The sequence below is a fragment of the Notolepis coatsorum genome, assembly GCF_963971535.1.
Source record: "Notolepis coatsorum genome assembly, chromosome: 6".
In the NCBI taxonomy this organism is placed as follows: Eukaryota; Metazoa; Chordata; class Actinopteri; order Aulopiformes; family Paralepididae; genus Notolepis; species Notolepis coatsorum.
Genome location: NC_140170.1, coordinates 64,495,846 through 64,516,896, shown reverse-complemented (window position 1 = coordinate 64,516,896; position 21,051 = coordinate 64,495,846). Strand labels below are relative to the sequence as shown.

The 21,051-nt window shown below is 42.2% G+C and overlaps 1 protein-coding gene across 1 annotated transcript in view; it reads right to left on the bottom strand.

The window, feature by feature from the left end:
- LOC311230003 (phosphatidylinositol 5-phosphate 4-kinase type-2 gamma-like) overlaps positions 1 to 21,051 on the bottom strand; it is a gene marked incomplete at its 3' end in the record, with an annotated part of 75,376 nt that overhangs the window by 5,826 nt on the left and 48,499 nt on the right. Inside the window, 5 exon segments of the mRNA XM_084316131.1 lie at positions 1,511 to 1,781; positions 2,745 to 2,858; positions 5,543 to 5,577; position 5,580; positions 7,114 to 7,260. Coding sequence (XP_084172257.1) covers positions 1,511 to 1,781; positions 2,745 to 2,858; positions 5,543 to 5,577; position 5,580; positions 7,114 to 7,260 — 568 coding nt within the window.

The window sequence follows — 21,051 nt, the reverse complement described above, 5'->3', positions numbered from 1 at the left end:
TAGAGTAAGTATACTAGCATAGTAGTATAGACATATTAGCATGATAGGTAGTAGTATAAGTATAGTAGCATCGTAGTATAGACATAATAGTAAAAGACAGTAAGAAGGTTAGTTGTTTTTATTGTTTTTTTTTAAAGATATATAAGATTTAAGCGTTTTTAGTCAACAGCAGAAAATTGTCCGGGTTCCAGCTGTCCTGACTGTGGTGGGGAGTAAAGTAAAAATGATTGAATAGAATGTACATTAAAACAGCTTCTGCCCATAAGGATAACTGTCCAGAAAGGGTGAAATTAAGGAAATATCGTCACTCATTGGCTGCGCTCCCTCTCCCCCGCCGCTTATCACTGAGCTGGCGGCCATGTCTGCTCATGTATACAGTATTGTCACAACTAAGATATTTGCACTTTATATACATTTAGTAAATTCACCCCTTCTGTTGTGCAGTGGAACGGCCATTACCCGGGGGTCTGTTTGGCTTCAAGCAGCTGGATAACAGCTGTGTCTCTGGCCAATACACACAGTCCCTAGCTTGAGGCGCAGTACAGTAACAGTTACACCATGTGTACGCATAGTAGTAGGTTGGGTACTTCCAGTGTGTGGCTGCTATTGTGTCTGGCTGCTACAGTATGTGTCTTTTCCAGAATATCTGCAGGATAAGATGTTTTTAATACCACTTAAGAGTTCAATTTAATACCAATTTTACGAACATACTAGCAAAAAAACAGAGCGACACTTAACTGGAGCCTGCACTTAAATTCTCGAGCGTTCCATACAAGCTTTCACCAGACGCACCAAGCTCCTGGTAGCCCCGCAAAAAACAACGACTTGAATACAAAAACATTTAATATATTTAATATTATTTCATCTCCCAACTGCCCCCCCCCCCCCAAATGTAATACCTGTGCAAATGAAATGTAAGTCTTTTTTAATACCTTTTAAGGCCTTAAATTGAGAATTATTCAATAATTATTATTGGTTCTTTCCTCATTCCCTCAAGAAATATTCACACCATCTACCAAAGAGCACCTTCTGTTCTGTTAAAACTAGGGCTGTCAAAATTAATGCTTTAACTTTGGAGATGAATTTAAATTAATTAAAGCATTAAAATAAATGTATCTAGATTAATCTATGGAGTGAAAAATCGTCAACGTTCTGAACTTTCAGCAGTATATTTGCTTGTTCTTTTTTTGCATCGACTCATGCACCTTTTTGAAAATCATCTGACATGAAGATGGAACACATTTTTGTTGTGAATATCATTTATATTACTATTAAAATACTATTAAAATAGTAAATATTTGATTTACATTAATTCCATGATTTTACTCAAGTAAATATCTGTTACAAGCTTCGGTCTTAAATAGAAAAATGCTATTTTTAATCTAGATTAATCTAGATTAATTACAGAAAATTGTGAGATGAATTAGTTAAATTTTTTTAATCTGTTGACATCCCTAGTTAAAACTATTAGTTTGAAGAAGCTCTGCTGTTCCAGGCTCTCTAAACGTACCTACGGCACTCTGAATGGCGTACACGTCCACGTAGGGGTCAAAGTCCCCAGGACTCAGGGGTTTGAAGGAGTTCATGTAGCCAGCGATGCCCTCTGGTGAGGAGGTGCTGTGGGGGCCGTGGACGGGGACATGGGGCTGGCTCTCCTCCTCCTTCTCCTCCCCCTCCTCGCCGGACGCCGCCGCGGCCTCTTGCTCCTCCCTCTCAACCCGCTCCACGTCATGGATGCCCAGCAGCAGGCTGTAGTCCATGAGCCTCATGTGCACCAGGAACTGAAGACACACGGAGAGGTGCAACAAACATTACATTAGATTAGATTAGTTTAGTTTAGAATAGATTACATTACATTACATTAGACTAGATTAGATTAAATTAGACTAGATTAGATTAGTTTAGACTAGATTACATTACATTAGATTAGACTAGATTAGATTACATTAGATTAGACTAGATTAGATTACATTAGATTAGACTAGATTAGATTAGATTAGACTAGATTAGATTACATTAGACTAGATTAGATTAGAATAGATTAGACTAGATTAGATGAGACTAGATTAGATTAGAATAGATTAGATTACATTAGATTACATTAGATTAGAATAGATTACATTAGATTACATTAGATTACATTAGATTAGTTTAGAATAGATTAGACTAGATTAGATTAGTTTAGAATAGATTAGATTACATTAGATTAGTTTAGAATAGATTAGATTACATTAGATTACATTAGATTAGAATAGATTAGATTACATTAGATTAGATTACATTAGATTACATTAGATTAGTTTAGAATAGATTAGATTACATTAGATTAGACTAGATTAGATTACATTAGATTAGATTACGTTAGATTAGATTACATTAGATTAGTTTAGAATAGATTAGATTACATTAGATTAGACTAGATTAGATTAGATTAGATTATTCCTCCCAAATAAAGCCGTTAAGAACATGGAGAACACAGTCTGTCAAATTAATAACATTTTCAATCAGTCAATCAATCATAAGTGTGCTCCTCAGCACTCTTAAATTCTGCTCTCAGCCACGGCCGATTCCAATCTCAGGGAGATTTGGGGAATCTCGCTACCAGCCCTAATATATCGTAAATCCATTCGGGAATGACACCCAATGTCCACAATACGGTCATGATGAGCTATGTACACACACACACACACGCACACGCACATGCACACGCACACACACACACACACATGCATGCGTACACGTACCTCTACATCCCTGTTGAGCTTCACCATGACCTTCTCCTTCTCCTCCTCGCTCACATACACCTTCTGCATGTTGTTCCTGAAGTCCACGTCTTTAAACGTGGGCAGCCCTTTCACCTGCAAACAGTAAACCAGGTTATGGAAGGTTATGCAGTCATCCTAATATTTCCTATGACACAATATCGAGGTTACATTAGAGTCCCAATCAGCCAGCCTCTTTGATGTGGGACCAGAGTTAAGGGCATGGCTACAAGATACGGAGTTGGACCTCTGACGTTACACGAAAGAAGAAGATAAACAAACCTTTTACAACCACAAAATACAACAAATACAAATATTAGAAAAATATGTTTAACACATCCCACGCCGGAAATGGCTTACGACGTGTTTCAAGTTCATGCGAATTCTGCCAATCCACGGCGTACAACGTTATTGAGATCATATTTCATTTTTTTGCCATGTTATTCATAATTCCCTCACGGAGCCTCGTCTGATGCAGTGGGAGCATGCACAACTCTGCAACGCTTCAATACTGCCCCTTGGTGGATGATCGGCGAGTTGCCAAACCGGAAATGGACGAGTCGATCTCTGTGCATCTTGGAAATGCGTCCGGCACTCGCATATTGTTGCGGGACTCAAGACACACACCCTGTATATGGATCGCTGCCATAACTCAATAATCGACATGATTTGGGCTGTTATTATTATTATACAAACCGGAAATGGATCGACTCGATCGCCGTCAAATAAGTGGGATCTTTTTCCTCCAGTCTCACCGGCCAACGGTAAGAGGACACTGACGTCATTTTCAGCGCGTTTGTTTATTATTATCCATGCAAACTGCTCCGATCAATATATCACCCATACTACATAAAGCATTTACCGACGATCACGGAATTATAAACGACCCCCCCCCCCCGTTCACCCGTGCATGATCAGTCATAACGTTTAGGATCATGTACAGTTGAAATTTTAATATAGCGTGTATCGCCAACAAACGGCATTTGATAATCTATATATGCATTTATGCCTATATCTCACGTTCTAGGAATTACTGCAGAAAACGATAAAAACATATTTATATTCTAGAGGGTATTTTCGTATGAACCTATGAATGAAAAAGTTAAACGTTCCTACATCCTGAACGATAGATAATCGATGTTGAATGGGCCATAGTAATGTCAATTTAGCAATACAATTTAAAAAGTTATAGCCCTGCAAAGAAGGTAAACATCTCCATAGGCTTAGACTGGTGGCAGTGATCAAACATTGATGGATATAAGCGTGGCAGGGAATGTGTTAAAAAGAAAATGTATAATAATAACAATAACAATAATAATAATAATAATTTTAAATATATAATATTATTATTTAGCTGTTGTCTAGCCTTGTATCAACAGTCTGAGAGTGAAACAACTAGAGCATACAACAAACATGTCCCCATTGCTATTTTTGGATCACTGAGTTGGCCTTTAACATCACGCAGTCTGTAAATGTCAAAATCAGAGCTTCTTCATGAAAAGCTCTCGGCGTCGTTCCAACAGATGACGTTGAGGTTTCTCTTTTTGGTCAGACTTCACGTGAATTCTACTTCATAACATTTATAACGACTGAACCTGCTTCACAGCCCATCCCTGCGTTTGTTCATCAACCTTGGTCCATTCATCCTTTGCCAAAATCACAGCGGTGCCATGTCTCCTTCCCCAGAGGCTCTAGTCCCACTGGGCGAGACTCAAAGCTCCCTGTGTTGTCAAAACCCTCCTGAGCGTTCTATATAAAGCTACTGTATGTTCACACTGCAAGCATTGGTGCTCAATTCTGATTTATTGCTCAGATTTGATCGTTTTTGTTTGGCTGTTCACATTATTATAATTATTATAATTCTTTAAATGTGGCCAATATCAGATTCCAGTGTGAACTGGTGACACGCTCCTGAACTGACCCGCATGCGCAAATTAACTAGGGCTGACCTCGACTAGTCGACTAATCGATCTAAAGGAGCCGTAGTCGACTGCCAACCTTTCAGAGGCACTGAAAGAGGATTTCACACACTAGACATATATCAAGATGTATCCATCATTTGACCAATTGACAAGAAGCCTTCAGTCGACTTTTTCAGACATCAAGCACCCCCCCACAACCCAAATGGAATGACCCCCCCCCCCCCCCCCCCCCCCCAAAGAAAAGACAATTTAAATTTTTTTTATTGGTAGGTAGTCGACTACCAGCAAATTTCGGCCAACTGTCAAATTGGAAAATTGTCGACTATACAAATCCTTAGTCGGGGACAGGCCTAAAATGAACAATGAAGAAGATGGACATCAAAATCTTTTTGACAACCGTCATTCTAAAGTGACGTGAAAGTTGCATGAAAGTCACATGACTGTTCAGACTGAGGTCGCATTGCAAAAAATCAGACCTATAACTGATTTAGGACCACATTATGAAAGTGGCCCAAATCAGAATAGAAAAGCTCAGATTCCATGGGATTTGTGCTGTTCACATCAGATATGAGTCACAGAAAAAAATCCAATCAGATGTGGGCCACCTTCGCTCGCAGTGTGAACGTAGCCACATTCTACATGTGATGCATGTTTGCTCTGATTGGCTATCTCAACTGTCCTCTTTATAACCTTTACCATTATGATATATTCACCACATTGTTGGACTTATTAGTCCAGAAATCACATGGACTGACTAATACGTATATCTATAAATCTGTATGTATGTACCTCATGCAGAAGGTAGTAATTCACAAAAGATAAACAAGACAACGTTGACCTTTTAGTGTCTTATCTCACCTTTTCTTTGAAACTGGCTGCACGAGACACCAACGACCCTGGAAAACAAAACATCCCATAATGTTTCATTCATGTGCTCTGTTTTAACTGGAGCCACGTCAGTCACCATATTCATACAATACAACAGTTGTCACGCCAGCTCATCTTTGGCAATCCTGGACAGTAAGTCAATGTCCCGAGCAGTGACCTCAGGTTGGCCCAGAAGTTATTCAGGTGGTTAGTTTAGGCATTGGTTAAAGGTGAAGGATAGAAATACTGTTGTAGTTTCAAGATGCCTTTCAATTATTGTGATAATACCCACACCCATTATTATATATTATTCCTAAAATTGCTGCACTTTGTTAAAAATTGCATGGATCTGTTGGTCTGTGTAGTAGCTAATACAGGATTTTGCTGCTTAAACGTATGTATAATGTATATTCATTGATTCACTCGTATACCAAAATTAATTTGAATTGAAAATGTTTGATTTTCGCATCAAATAGTGATTCAATTGTGATTAATTTCTATTCATTCACTATAAAGTCTAGAATTAATTCGATAAACATTTTTAATCGAGTCCCACCACTAATTATTATATATATTTTTTTATTAAAGTTTAAATTGTATGTACTTACTTGTTTTTATTTACAGATTTGGGTCAGGTGCAAACCGCTGACGAACTACTAGGATATGAGAGCCTGTACAATAGTGCTGTATATACTGTACTGTATACATTTATATTTACTGCATATATATATGAATATACCTGCATATAATCCTTCTATATACCTACTTATACACCTGCATATAACCCATATAACTCTGTATGATAGCATGTACAATAATGCTGTATATACCATAAGCAGGTCTTGATATTAATATGATCTCATGTACTTTGTTCCCTTTCCAGCCTTGTTTAATACAGAAAACGTGTTTTAGACAAGCGTGTCACGACTATTCATATGCTGCCTGCTGTACTTTCAGACATGTGATGTCATAATGGACACGGCGCCAGCTAGATGTTTTAACTGCGAAGTGATGAAGAGAGTGTGTGGGCAGTGGTGGCTCTCTGTGTTAATCACTCTTCTCCTACGCATCTGTCGCCGTTCAGGTGTGCAGAAGCTCTACTGCTGCTACTGACACACGGCTGCAGAACTCCTATTCTGTTCTGACCACTTAACCACCAAAACCTGCACAGACTTATGACATATATCAGGCCAGTTATGGTACCTTGTGTAATACTGCACCTTGTGTACCTTTACTCATAGTATTCAGATTTTTATATATATTCATTTTTCATATTTATATTTATTGTAACGTGGATATAACCGATAGGGCATACAGACCCTCATCTGCACCTTTCTTTACACTGTTTCTTTTTCTCATATTTCTATATTCAGATCAAATTGTATTGCCTACCGTATATTTATGTCTTTCTACTATTACCCTGGCCATACCTGTACCTCCCCTCCCCCTTCCCCATGCCACTATGATAAAGGAAAAAGGATAAAGGAATATCTTGTCTTATCTTATCTTACACAGAAACCCAACCTATAATATTCGACTGAATCCCACAAAATGTACCGCACCTTCAGGTCGTACTTCCGGTGCACGTGCATCCTGTGGCTGAACATGTTCCTCATGACTAAGAGGTAGGTGTCCTCACTCTCCACGGTGACGCGGTACATGGCCAGGAACTGAGGCAGCAGCATGCTCCCGTGACAAGTCACAATGTGCTGGAGAGAGAGAGGGGGGGAGAGAGGGAGAGGGGGGGGAGAGAGAGAGAGAGGGGGGGGGGGAGAGAGGGGGGGGGAGAGAGCGAGGGAGAGAGAGAGAGAGAGAGAGAGAGAGAGAGAGAGAGAGAGAGAGAGAGAGAGAGAGAGAGGGGGGGGGGGGGAGAGGGAGAGGGAGGGAGAGAGAGAGAGAGAGAGAGGGGGGGGGAGAGGGAGGGAGAGAGAGAGAGGGGGGGGGAGAGGGAGGGAGAGAGAGAGAGAGAGAGAGAGAGAGAGAGAGAGAGAGAGAGAGAGAGAGAGAGAGATGAGTGGGCGATGATGGAAAACAAACTGCATCTGGTTATGGGTCTGTGGAGGTTCACGTGAAAGAGCTGATCAAAGCCTGTCAGCAAGATGAAACAAATCACTTTAGTTTCACTTTTAGTTTAGTTCAGCACGGTCACTTTTGGTTCAGCATCAATTTAAATTCTCGAGTGTTCCATACAAACTCTCACCAGACACACCAAGCTCCCGATAGCCCCCGCAAACGAATTTAATACAAAAACATTTAATATATTTTATATTATTTCATCTCCCGACAGCTGGGCTGCCCTCCCAAAAATGTAATACCTGTGCAAATCAAATGTAAGACTTGTTGTTTATACCTGCGATTTGAGAATTATGAATTTAATACTTTTTAATACCCTGCAGATACCCTGATTCAGTCTTAAATCTAGGAAAATAAAGGTTATTAAGAAATCTTTTTCGTCATAAGTTTTGCTGAAAGTTAAAAGTAGTATTAATGAATATTCAATTTTGCTGATGTTGTTTACATTAACATATTATCAGTTTAATGCCTTTAGAGAACATAGGCATACATTCTCTACCTTTCTGTCTCTCTCAGTTCACAACACTCCTTCAAGCTTTCACACACACACACACACACAAACACACACACACACACGCACGCACGCACGCACGCACGCACGCACGCACGCACGCACGCACACACACACACACACAACACCCCCCCCTCCACCCTCCTCTCAGCCCTTGTAACCTCCTTCGACAAGCTCTGTCCCCTTGTTGAGAAACCTGCCCGCCGTTCCCCACCCAGTCCATGGCTGACAGATGCAGTGAGAGAACAAAGACAGGTCCTGAGAGCGGCTGAGAGGAAGTATAGAAAGTCACGCCTCACTGCTGACATCGACACATATCACAACCTCTTGTTAACATTCTCCAAAACCATTACTAATGCCAAAGCTTCTTTCTTTCACCATAGGATCGAGGCCTCTGCCAAGAATCTTCGCAAACTGCATGCTACCATGTCCTCCCTCCTCACTCCCCCCCCACCCCCTCCTCCCTCATCTTTTTCTGCCGAAGACTTTGCAATCTTCTTTGAGGAAAAAGTGGAGAACATCCGCAGCTCCTTCTCCCAACCCCCACCCATTCCAAATGCTGAATCGAGAACCTCATCCTTCACTCTGTCATCTTTCTCTCCCATTACAGAAGCCGAGACCCTGACACTGGTAACGTTGAACCGTCCGACTACATGCCAGCTGGACCAGCTACCCTCCCCACTCCTCCAGACCATAGCACCGGACATCCTCCCATTCCTAACTGCAACCATCAACTCCTCACTCAACTCGGGGGTGGTCCCCACCTCCCTAAAACTAGCCAGAGTCACGCCCCTCATAAAAAAACCAACCCTGAACCCCACCGTCATAGGCAACTATCGTCCTGTCTCTCTTCTCTCCTTCCTTTCTAAAACACTTGAACGTGCTGTATCCAACCAACTTACTGCTTATCTCTTACAGAATGACCTCCTAGACCCCAATCAGTCAGGCTTCCGGACTGGCCACTCCACAGAAACGGCCCTCATTGCGGTCACAGAGGCACTTCACTTAGCAAAAGCGAAAGGCCTCTCCTCTGTCCTGATTCTCCTAGATCTATCTGCAGCCTTCGACACAGTCAACCATCAGATCCTCCTCGTGGCCCTCGCAGGAATGGGAGTGGCTGGATCTGCGCTGACATGGCTGACATCATACCTCGACGACCGCTCCTACCAAGTGTCATGGAGAGGGACCCTGTCACCCCCCGCCCCCTCCAGACGGGTGTCCCCAGGGCTCGGTTCTAGGACCCCTTCTCTTCTCCCTCTACACCAAATCACTGGGTAACATTATCACGTCTCATGCCTTCTTGTATCATTGCTATGCCTATGATACTCAACTCTTCCTCTCCTTCCCTCCCTCAGATATCCACATCTCTGAGCGGATCTCGGCCTGTCTGTCCGACATCTCAGACCTACTCCTATCCAAGCTCCCGGAGGGTCATCATCATCAAAGAGAAGCCGCCTATTCTCAGTCCTTGCCCCATAATGGTGGAATGAACTACCCACCCCAGTTAGGACAGCCGAATCCCGTCCAATCTTTCGCCGTCGACTAAAGACGCACTTCTTCAACCATTATCTGAAATAATAATAAAAAAAAAATAAAAAATCTAACCCTAACTAACCTTACTGTCATGCACTAATAAACTAACCTACACTGTAACACACACAACACTTTGATGAATATTGTTACTCAGCTGATAGAGTTGTACCCTTCCTGATGACTTGTCGTACAGAACTTGTAAGTCACTTTGGATAAAAGCGTCAGCTAAATGACTAAATGTAAATGTGATAGATAAGCTACACAGACAATATCCTCCCCCAAGGGATTCTCTTAAAGGGGAACTATGGACAATACATGTTATTACTCTGGTCAAGTATAAAGTCTGAAGCTGCTCCATAGACAATGAATTGGGAAATATTTGTATAGATGACACAGCACCCAGTGGAATGTTCTGGGTTCAGAGGTACATGTTCTGTTTCAGAATTGAGAGCACTGCTATATAATAAAGCATTTGGAAAAAGAAAACAAACATTCTGCGGGTCCACAAAATCAGTCTCCCATTCATTGTCAATGAAGCAGCTCCAGGCTTCACATGACATCACACGTTTGATTCTTACTTCTCTGGTTTCTGGCTTTGGAAGAGAGTAGGTATTGTTCACAAATATTGATTGAATATTCAGGCCATGGAAAGAACATAACAAATTCCCCTTTATATTTTGAAAACTTGTGGTTGGGCAGAACCTTGACAAGATGTATTAAACATGTACCAGCATGTAGTCGCCTGCGATTAGGCAGACTATAATGCCAGACTTGAAATTAAACAGCAAGCCCTAGCCTCAAACGATCCAGTTATGATGTTAATACTCTGTGTATTTGAAAGTCAGTCTCTCGTAGTTTCGCTTTTAATGTTGAAAAGCCTTGTTAATTGCCATGGTAATCAGGGCTATGATCAAAGGAGTAACTATCTGCTGTAGTAGCCTACTACAAAAGAAAGGAATTAAAATATACACAAGGCTGCAAGCTAAATCACTTATATTGATGTTCTGAACTTGTGAAAAACGTGCCATAAAATGAATGGGACTCTATATAGGCAATTCACGAGTGTACATAGAGAAATAAGCAAAAAAGAAAGCATATAAAATCACACAGCATATAAAATCATAAAAATAAGATTAAAGAATCTCAAGCTTTAAGGAATGTTGGAGTTCCATGAGCTAGAGGGGCATCATACTGTAGCAGAATGCAGATTTACCCTGTTCAGAGCAAACTCTGGGGACCTTAACACTTTCAGTGCCAACGACGAGATAACTCGTTAGTTCATGCCAACCGTTGAGTGCCAGCCGAGGAGAGATCTCGTTTTTAATCGTTTTTTTTTTATTAGCGATTTCCATTCATATTTCATCAATCTAGTTGCTGTCCCGGAGTGTTGACCGGAGTGTCGGACGTCCCGTGATGAAGACCGGGAGGACGCAACCCTCTCTTCGTGCCCTCCTGTCTCCCTGTCTCCGGCTGTCTCGTAATGACCGGAGTGCTGGACGTCCCGCGATGATGTCGGGGAGGTTGCGACCCTCTCTGCGCCGCCCCCTATCTCCCTGTCTCCGGCTGTCTCGGAGCGATGACCGGAGTGTTGAACGTCCCGTGATTAAGACGGGGAGGACGCGACCCTCTTTGCGCCACCCCTGTGCCTCAAATAGATCTGCTATCAGCTCTATCTTTAATCTTTCAAAATGTTCAGTTGCTATCGCTATCAGCTCTATCTTTAATCTTTCAAAATGTCCAGTTGCTATTGCATGCACTCATCTGTGTTTCACTACACACATGAGTGCATGCTTACCAACTGTCAGTCTGCAACACTACTATCACCAACATCTAAGAAGGGAGATCCCCCCTTGAATGGCCCTTCTAAGGTTTCTCCCCTCCACACTGCCTGTGGTGCATTTTTTCCTATTGTTAGGTTTTAGTGAGTTTTTCCTTATTTAAAATTTGTTGGACCTTATGGTGTTCTTGTTTTGTTCTTGATTTATTGTTATGTTTCTTCTTGACTTGTTTAAACAAGACGTGTCCAGCCCATGGGGACATTAACGTGTGTTGTCGGGCCTTACAAATAAATTTGATTTGATTTGATTTAGCCTCCCGTTTACCACTGGAACTCTCTCTGAGCTCCATTGAGAAAATACCGCCCCCTATTGTCTCTCCCTGTGGTACTGCACCCCATTGGATTAGACTGAATGAAAAGCATGGGGGGGAAATCCTGCTTCCACATTTTACTTCTCAGGCAAGTAACTCAAGCCGATCAGATTCATTCTGGACCATCAGAACAGCGTGGAATCTGTGTTTCGACCACCCAGCGTTGGATCAATAAACGCGATCGATATTTGGAATGGCGATCAGGAATTTGAATAATCTTTTTGGAGAACACCTGATCTGAGGTAAGGAATATATTTTACCAGTCTTAGGATAAGCAGAGCTTTTTTCACAGAGATATCAACGTGGGCCCTATGTGTGTATGTGTGTGTGTGTGTGTGTGTGTGTGTGTGTGTGTGTGTAAGATAAGATAAGATAAGATATTCCTTTATTGATCCCCTTGGGGAAATTCAGGCATCATAGCAGCATGGGGGGAGGGGTACAGGTAGTAAAACAACACAGTATACAGGTAGTAAAAGACAACACAGGCAGTGTAAACAATTTGATCAATATGGTCAAAATAATTTACTATCTGACTAGCTGAGGAATATTCACATTATTCACAGTGTCACATGAGGTGCAGTATGCAAGAGGTAGTGTTATAATTTACTATAATTTACTATCTACTGAGTATACATTAATCAAAGTACCAGGGTAGTCTACTTTGTCCCCCTTGGGTTCCTATAAGTCCCAGGTCAATGTCTGGTAGCAGTCGCTGTCGCTGCCCCCTGTTGTGGGGCCTGGAGGCTGCTAGTCGCTGCCCACTGTTGTGGAGCCTGATGGCCGCTGGTATGAAGGACTGTCCGAGGCGGTTAGTTGAGTGTCGGGGGGGGATGAGTCTGTGGCTGAACGAGCTTCTCATCTTGACTAGCTCGTCGTAGAGGGGGTGGTAGGGGTTCTCCATGATGGCATCCAGCTTCCTTATCATCCCCCTCTCTACCATCACCTCAAGTCTAGGTAGCTCGACTCCCACCACGGAGCTAGCCTTCCTCACCAGCTTGTTGAGCTTGTTGGTGTCCCTTGAGTTGATGTAGCCTCCCCAGCATGCCACAGCATAGAAGAGGATGCTGGCCACAACAGACTGGTAAAAAGACTGCAGCAGTTTGTTGCACACATTGAAGGACCTGAGTCTCCTCAGGAAGAACAGCCTGCTCTGTCCCTTCCTGTAGAGGGCCTCTGTGTTGTCCGACCAGTCCAGTTTATTGTTCAGGTGTACCCCAAGGAACTTGTATGAGTCCACCATCTCCACATCCACCCCTCGGATGGAGATGGGAATCGGGGGGGGCCTCTTCTTGCCCCTCCGGAAGTCCACCACCAGCTCCTTGGTCTTACTGGTGTTGAGTTGGAGGTGGTTGCTGTCGCTCCACCCCACGAAGCTCTCCACCAGGGCTCTGTACTCCTCCTCATCATCGTCGGTGATGTAGCTTACGATGGAGGAGTCGTCTGAGAACTTCTGCAGGTGGCACCCGCTGGAGTTGCGGCAGAAGTCTGAGGTGTAGAGGGTGAAGAGGAAGGGTGACAGCACAGTTCCCTGGGGGGCGCCGGTGTTGCTCACCAGTACGTCAGACTGACTGTCCTTTAGTCTGACGTACTGTGGCCTCTCAGTGAGGTAGTCCTTGATCCAGGCCACCAAGCCGTGCTCCAGCTGCATCGCAGAGAGCTTCTCCGCTAGCAGTGACGGCTGGATGGTGTTGAAGGCGCTGGAGAAATCAAAGAACATAATCCTCACTGAGCTGCGCGGCTTCTCCAGGTGCGTGTACGCTCTGTGGAGCATGTAGATGATGGCATCCTCCACCCCGATGTTTGCCTGGTATGCAAACTGCAGGGGGTCGAGGGAGTCACGCACCAGGGGCTTGAGGTGTTGCAGGACCAGTCTCTCAAACGTCTTCATGACGTGTGACGTCAGAGCGACTGGCCTGTAGTCGTTGGGGGTGCTGGGACGTCCCTTCTTGGGCACCGGGACAATGCAGGAGGTCTTCCAGAGCTGGGGCACCCTCTCCAGCCTCAGGGAGAGGTTGAAAAGATGCTGGAGCGGTGCTGCCAGCTGCTCTGCACATACCTTGAGCACCCTGGGATTGGTGTTGTCCGGTCCTCTGGCCTTGTTTACATTAATTTTGGAGAGCTGCCTACTGACCTGACTGGTTGTGATCGTCAGGGTTGGGGGTGGTGGGCAGTCTGCTGGTGTTGGGTGTGTGTGTGTGTGTGCGATCAGGAAATAAAATAATCGATTTTTCAGCCCGCTTCTATAGCGTGCATAAGTACACATATACTATCGATAATCTAGCGTTTATTTGAAAACGATTCATAAATAGGCCGAAAAATGACAACGTGTTTTGTGTATTACAGTAAAGGGCGTTTATCACAGAATCTTCTGAAATCTTCTGGAAGTTTCAAGAAACTAGCGTTTTTCAAAATGGTATAAAACGGAAATGAACCGATTAAAAAACAATCCGTTTCGACAATGTTGACTGCAAACAAGTCATTGATTTTTTTTGATCCACTTTTTCTCCCATTTTCTATATTTTCTCCCATCCCAATTTCGTATCATCCAATTCAACCCTCCCCTGTCACGGACGCTGTTTCTTGCCTCCCACAAGCTGGCTGCAATGTGGACTAAGTCATACATAGCACAAGTCCCCTCCGGTACTTAAGGTAACAGCAGTTGCATCTTTTCACCTGCGCAGCTCGATCTCTCAGTGGCGAGGAGTAACGCGTGGGAGGCTCATGCTGCCCCCGACACTTCCTGATTCTACTGCGCAGGCGCACCAACCGACCTGTAGGAGTCGCTGTCCACAACGCCCGATCCCCACCCATCAGTTTCCCACCCCCTAATACGGCCAATGTGTATTAGTACGGACGACCAGCTAAACTGAAAGCAAATGTGGAGCGCTGGGCTCGAACTGACGAGCCCAGCTTCTCCAGCATTTCGTGGCGAGTGCCTTGCCCACTACACCACGTAGCCACCCCGACTTTATTCTTTATTCTTATTCTTATTCTTGACTTTTGTTTCTGACTAAATGTTTACTGTTTACTGTGAGTGATCTGTAGTGCTGAATTTCGTTTGGGATAAATAAAGTATTTCTATTCTATTCTATTCTGTAAACAAAGCACACTACCATGTAGTCATCTTTTGCCTAGAGGTCGCTACTTGGACAACATTACAGATTCTATTTGTGCAGAATTCCATTTCGGTCTTGGAGTTGAGGAGATACCTGTTGAGGAAGTAAATCCATAGGTGGCCTTAGCTATGTTACACCCATTTCAAATGAAACGGGCCCCACTCGCTAGCAGGGCCCCGGATTGATTCAAAGCAAACACACCCTGGATTGATAAAGCAAATGCGCACACTGTGCCAATGTGATTCAAGATTGAAGATTCAAGAGTTTTATTTGTCACATACACGAGACATGCAGTGAAATGTAGGTGGCCATGCTCGCCTCAATTGTGCAAAAATAAAAATAATAAAATAGAATAGAAAAAAGTAATACGAATAAAATACCATAATATACAAACATACAGTTCGGACTATTGCAAAAAAATACAGTAGTTTTTTAGTTTTTAAGTGAGATTTTTTGTAGTGTATTTGTATGTGGGGTCTGTGAGAGTGTAAGTGAGGATGTGTAGTGTGTGTGTGTGTGTGTGTGTGTGTGTGTGTGTGTGTGTGTGTGTGTGTGTGTGTGTGTGTGTGTGTGTGTGTGTGTGTGTGTGTGTGTGTGTGTGTGTTTGTGTGTCTGTGTGTCTGTGTGTGTGTGTTCATGTGTGTGGAGAGATCAGTGTTCAGTGTTCTGATGGCCTGGGGGGAGAAGCTATTGCGCGGTGGAAACACTTGAAAAGGCACGTCACCAACACAGAAAGATATTTACTGACAAAGTCTTTGACGTTGTTGAAGAAACCTTGCTCCTGAAATAAACCAAGTCATGTAAATCTCCAGGGTCTAGTTGAGCTGTGTCGTGGTGAGTTTGGCACAGTGGCTACAGTAGCTTACCGGCTTATGGGCAAATTTGCCTAAAACATTATATTGTCATTGACTTAATTCCTATTGTGGATTCTGGGTGAGGTAGAATCATATCTCCAGAAACCTCAGAATGTGTGTTTCATTCGATATATGACACTATCATTATGCTAAGATGTTAGGGTTGAAAAGTAAGCAGAAAATGACTCTTGTGTGCGCTCAGGCTCTCCCCATTTGCATGCACCCCACAGTTTGAGAATCACTGGTTTAGCCGGTGTGTGTTTGAGAGAGAGAGAGAGAGAGAGAGAGAGAGAGAGAGAGAGAGAGAGAGAGAGAGAGAGAGAGAGAGAGAGAGAGAGAGAGAGAGAGAATTCCGTTGTGGTCGTGGAATTCACTGACCTTTGGGAAGTATTTTGACATGTACATCATGGGTACCTTAGTGGTTGTAGACCAGGCCCATTGCAAGTTGCTGTACTCTGTCGTCTACTCTAAGTCAGAGAGAGAGAGAATGTGTGCGTCCGATAGGCACTCTTACACATTCTATCATTGAGCTAACTTTTACGGTAATGATGAAATAGTGAAATTCAACTATTTCACGTTTTTCCAGGGACCGTCTGGAACACGGTCCAGGACCCCACTTTGAGGAAGCGATGGTCTAGGAAATCCAAAATAAGATCGCTTCCTTGCTTGAATTCCTCCATTCGGTCTATCTGCGCTGACAGGTTAACGGATGCTTGACGGATTTGTTTATTCAAGGCCCTGAGGCTCAACCTTCTCTGTCCCTCTTAAGACTCACCAGCGCAGACCTGTGTGCGATCCATTTTGTTAGCTCCGCTGACAGCATGTAGTGCGGCTTGCTCACAAATCATCTAGTTTTGTCACGTCATGCGCCTTCGACTGGATTTGTTACGAGGTGCGTGGAAAGGTGCATGTCTGAAAACGATTAAAATCCTTTTTTTTTTGTGCACCACTGCCGGAGCAGAAACGTTGTCCTTGTGTGGAGGTGTCCTGCCCCGCAAATAGCAGTCGTTTTATGAATTCTGTTATCCCTGTCAACAGAGAGTACTTATCCAAGCAGTGGTGGAAGAAGTACACAGTTCCTTTACTTAAGTAAACGTAGAAATACTTAAATATAAGTACTGTATAAGTATATAAATATAGAATAGGTCAAAATCATCCATTCTCTTAACCACCAAAACATGCATGGTATATAGTACGAGGCAGGTAGTTATGATTATTATGATAAATGGTAAATGGTGCATTTATATAGCGCTTTTATCCAAATTTGTTCCTCACATTTTACCCATTCACTCACACACCGTGCAAGGTTCTGCCAACCTGCTCATCGGGAGCAGTTAGGGTTTAAGTGTCTTGCTCAAGGACACACTGCCCGGGAGGAGCGGGAATCGAACCGGGAACCTCCGGATTACCAGACGACTGCTCTATCTGAGCCCACTGTCGTCCCTTGATTATGGTAAACACTGATATGCGATAAATATAAATATATTATGAACGGTATATAATTCAACACTGAGAAAGTTAAAAGTGATCCATGAACAGACTAATAAACTATTTCAATGTGGATGTCTGTCAGAAGATTGTTATTTGGGAGACATATTGAAAATCCTTGTTGCTATAGGTCAACACTGCAGTCGTAACTGGGATGGCCGGCTGGAACGATACTCCAGCTGGAATCTACACATACTGTAACTGTACCAGAACTGACCCAATTAATTGTCCACACTTCCACAGGTGAAGAAGCTGGAGGTCCACTGATGACTAACCTCTCCTAATTAAATTTACTTCCAAACCTCCATATCTAAAGAGACCAGGGTGCTAAAATATTAATGGTGTTGAATTATTCATGGAGCCTAATGGCATAGAGGTTTATGCAAACGGCTATACATTCTAAGAGGAAAGTGTCTCTTATTTAAAACCACACTTTCCATTCTGATTCAGAAAAGGCAACAAAGTACTGTGGTTCCATCATCCGGAGACCAACAGAACCTGGTCCGACTACAGTACACCAAGCACAAGCTACTGTAAAGGTAATAATGTAACGCTAACACCAAGCACAAGCTACTGTAAAGGTAATAATGTAACGCTAACACCAAGCACAAGCTACTGTAAAGAAGGTAATAATGTAACGCTAACACCAAGCACAAGCTACTGTAAAGGTAATAATGTAACGCTAACACCAAGCACAAGCTACAGTAAAGGGTAATAATGTAACGCTAACACCAAGCACAAGCTAAAGGTAATAATGTAATGCTAACACCAAGCACAAGCTACTGTAAAGGTAATAATGTAACGCTAACACCAAGCACAAGCTACTGTAAAGAAGGTAATAATGTAACGCTAACACCAAGCACAAGCTACTGTAAAGAAGGTAATAATGTAATGCTAACACCAAGCACAAGCTAAAGGTAATAATGTAACGTTAACACCAAGCACAAGCTAAAGGTAATAATGTAATGCTAACACCAAGCACAAGCTAAAGGTAATAATGTAACGCTAACACCAAGCACAAGCTAAAGGTAATAATGTAACGCTAACACCAAGCACAAGCCCATGGTAATAATGTAATGCTAACACCAAGCACAAGCTAAAGGTAATAATGTAATGCTAACACCAAGCACAAGCTAAAGGTAATAATGTAATGCTAACACCAAGCACAAGCTAAAGGTAATAATGTAATGCTAACACCAAGCACAAGCTACTGTAAAGGTAATAATGTAACGCTAACACCAAGCACAAGTTACTGTAAAGGTAATAATGTAACGCTAACACCAAGCACAAGCTACTGTAAAGGTAATAATGTAACGCTAACACCAAGCACAAGCTAAAGGTAATAATGTAACGCTAACACCAAGCACAAGCTAAAGGTAATAATGTAACGCTAACACCAAGCACAAGCTAAAGGTAATAATGTAACGCTAACACCAAGCACAAGCTAAAGGTAATAATGTAACGCTAACACCAAGCACAAGCTAAAGGTAATAATGTAACGCTAACACCAAGCACAAGCTAAAGGTAATAATGTAACGCTAACACCAAGCACAAGCTAAAGGTAATAATGTAACGCTAACACCAAGCACAAGCTAAAGGTAATAATGTAACGCTAACACCAAGCACAAGCTAAAGGTAATAATGTAACGCTAACACCAAGCACAAGCTACTGTAAAGAAGGTAATAATGTAATGCTAACACCAAGCACAAGCTAAAGGTAATAATGTAATGCTAACACCAAGCACAAGCTAAAGGTAATAATGTAACGCTAAAACCAAGCACAAGCTAAAGGTAATAATGTAACGCTAAGACCAAGCACAAGCTAAAGGTAATAATGTAACGCTAACACCAAGCACAAGCTAAAGGTAATAATGTAACGCTAACACCAAGCACAAGCTACTGTAAAGAAGGTAATAATGTAACGCTAACACCAAGCACAAGCTACTGTAAAGGTAATAATGTAACGCTAACACCAAGCACAAGCTACTGTAAAGAAGGTAATAATGTAATGCTAACACCAAGCACAAGCTAAAGGTAATAATGTAATGCTAACACCAAGCACAAGCTACTGTAAAGGTAATAATGTAACGCTAACACCAAGCACAAGCTAAGGGTAATAATGTAACGCTAACACCAAGCACAAGCTAAAGGTAATAATGTAATGCTAACACCAAGCACAAGCTACTGTAAAGGTAATAATGTAACGCTAACACCAAGCACAAGCTAAAGGTAATAATGTAACGCTAACACCAAGCACAAGCTACTGTAAAGAAGGTAATAATGTAACGCTAACACCAAGCACAAGCTACTGTAAAGGTAATAATGTAACGCTAACACCAAGCACAAGCTACTGTAAAGGTAATAATGTAATGCTAACAACAAGCACAAGCTACTGTAAAGGTAATAATGTAACTCTAACACCAAGCAGAAGCTAAAGGTAATAATGTAATGCTAACACCAAGCACAAGCTACTGTAAAGAAGGTAATAATGTAATGCTAACACCAAGCACAAGCTAAAGGTAATAATGTAACGCTAACACCAAGCACAAGCTACTGTAAAGGTAATAATGTAACACTAACACCAAGCACACGCTAAAGGTAATAATGTAATGCTAACACCAAGCACAAGCTACTGTAAAGGTAATAATGTAACGCTAACACCAAGCACAAGCTACTGTAAAGGTAATAATGTAACGCTAACACCAAGCACAAGCTAAAGGTAATAATGTAACGCTAACACCAAGCACAAGCTAAAGGTAATAATGTAATGCTAACACCAAGCACAAGCTAAAGAAGGTAATAATGTAACGCTAACACCAAGCACAAGCTAAAGGTAATAATGTAATGCTAACACCAAGCACAAGCTACTGTAAAGAAGGTAATAATGTAATGCTAACACCAAGCACAAGCTAAAGGTAATACATTTGTAATGCTAACACCAAGCACAAGCTAAAGGTAATACATTTGTAATGCTATTATAACAATATGCACAAGCTAAAGGTAATAATGTAATATTAACACTAATCACAAGCTAAAGGTGATAATGTACTGTAATGCTAACACCAAGCACAAGCTAAAGGTAACAATGTAATGCTAACCCTACGGAGAAGCTAAAGGTGATAATGTAATGCTAGGCTGGGTATCCTTTGAAAATGTTCAATACTGGTGCCAATACCGATACCTGGGATTCAATACCGATACCAAAATTATACTTTGCATTAAGTGTGCTGTGTGAGCCAATTGGAGGCTTTGTTACATTTTGGATGATTTTGGTTGAACTGAAGAAATGTTATATGTTGGAACAAACCCGCTTATTGGCTCACTGACACTGATGAGATGAACTACTTAGGTATTTGAATTTGGTATCAATGACACAGGGTCAATCGATACCAAACTTCGATAGCACAGCATTTCTCGATACTCGATAGTATTGAATCAATTACCATAAAGGTATAATACTCACTGGCCAGCAGCGTAATAAGAGTAGGATATGTACAGATATGGATATAGTAAAGGACTATGTGCAGGTAAGTACAGACAGGTGACCCACTGTTGTGCTATTCACAACGTCGTAAGTGGACATTTTCTGAATGCTCAGAGTTCACAACAGGGAGAGACTAAAATGACCTCACTGGGCCTGCAAACCCAGCAAGTCATCATAATTTTAAAAGTTGTTTATAAACCTATCCCTAGCCCTATAACCTTAACAGCTCCCACTACCTACACAAAAACATTGTATTCCTGGTTTGCAAGCCCAGTGAGGGTATTTAGTCTCTC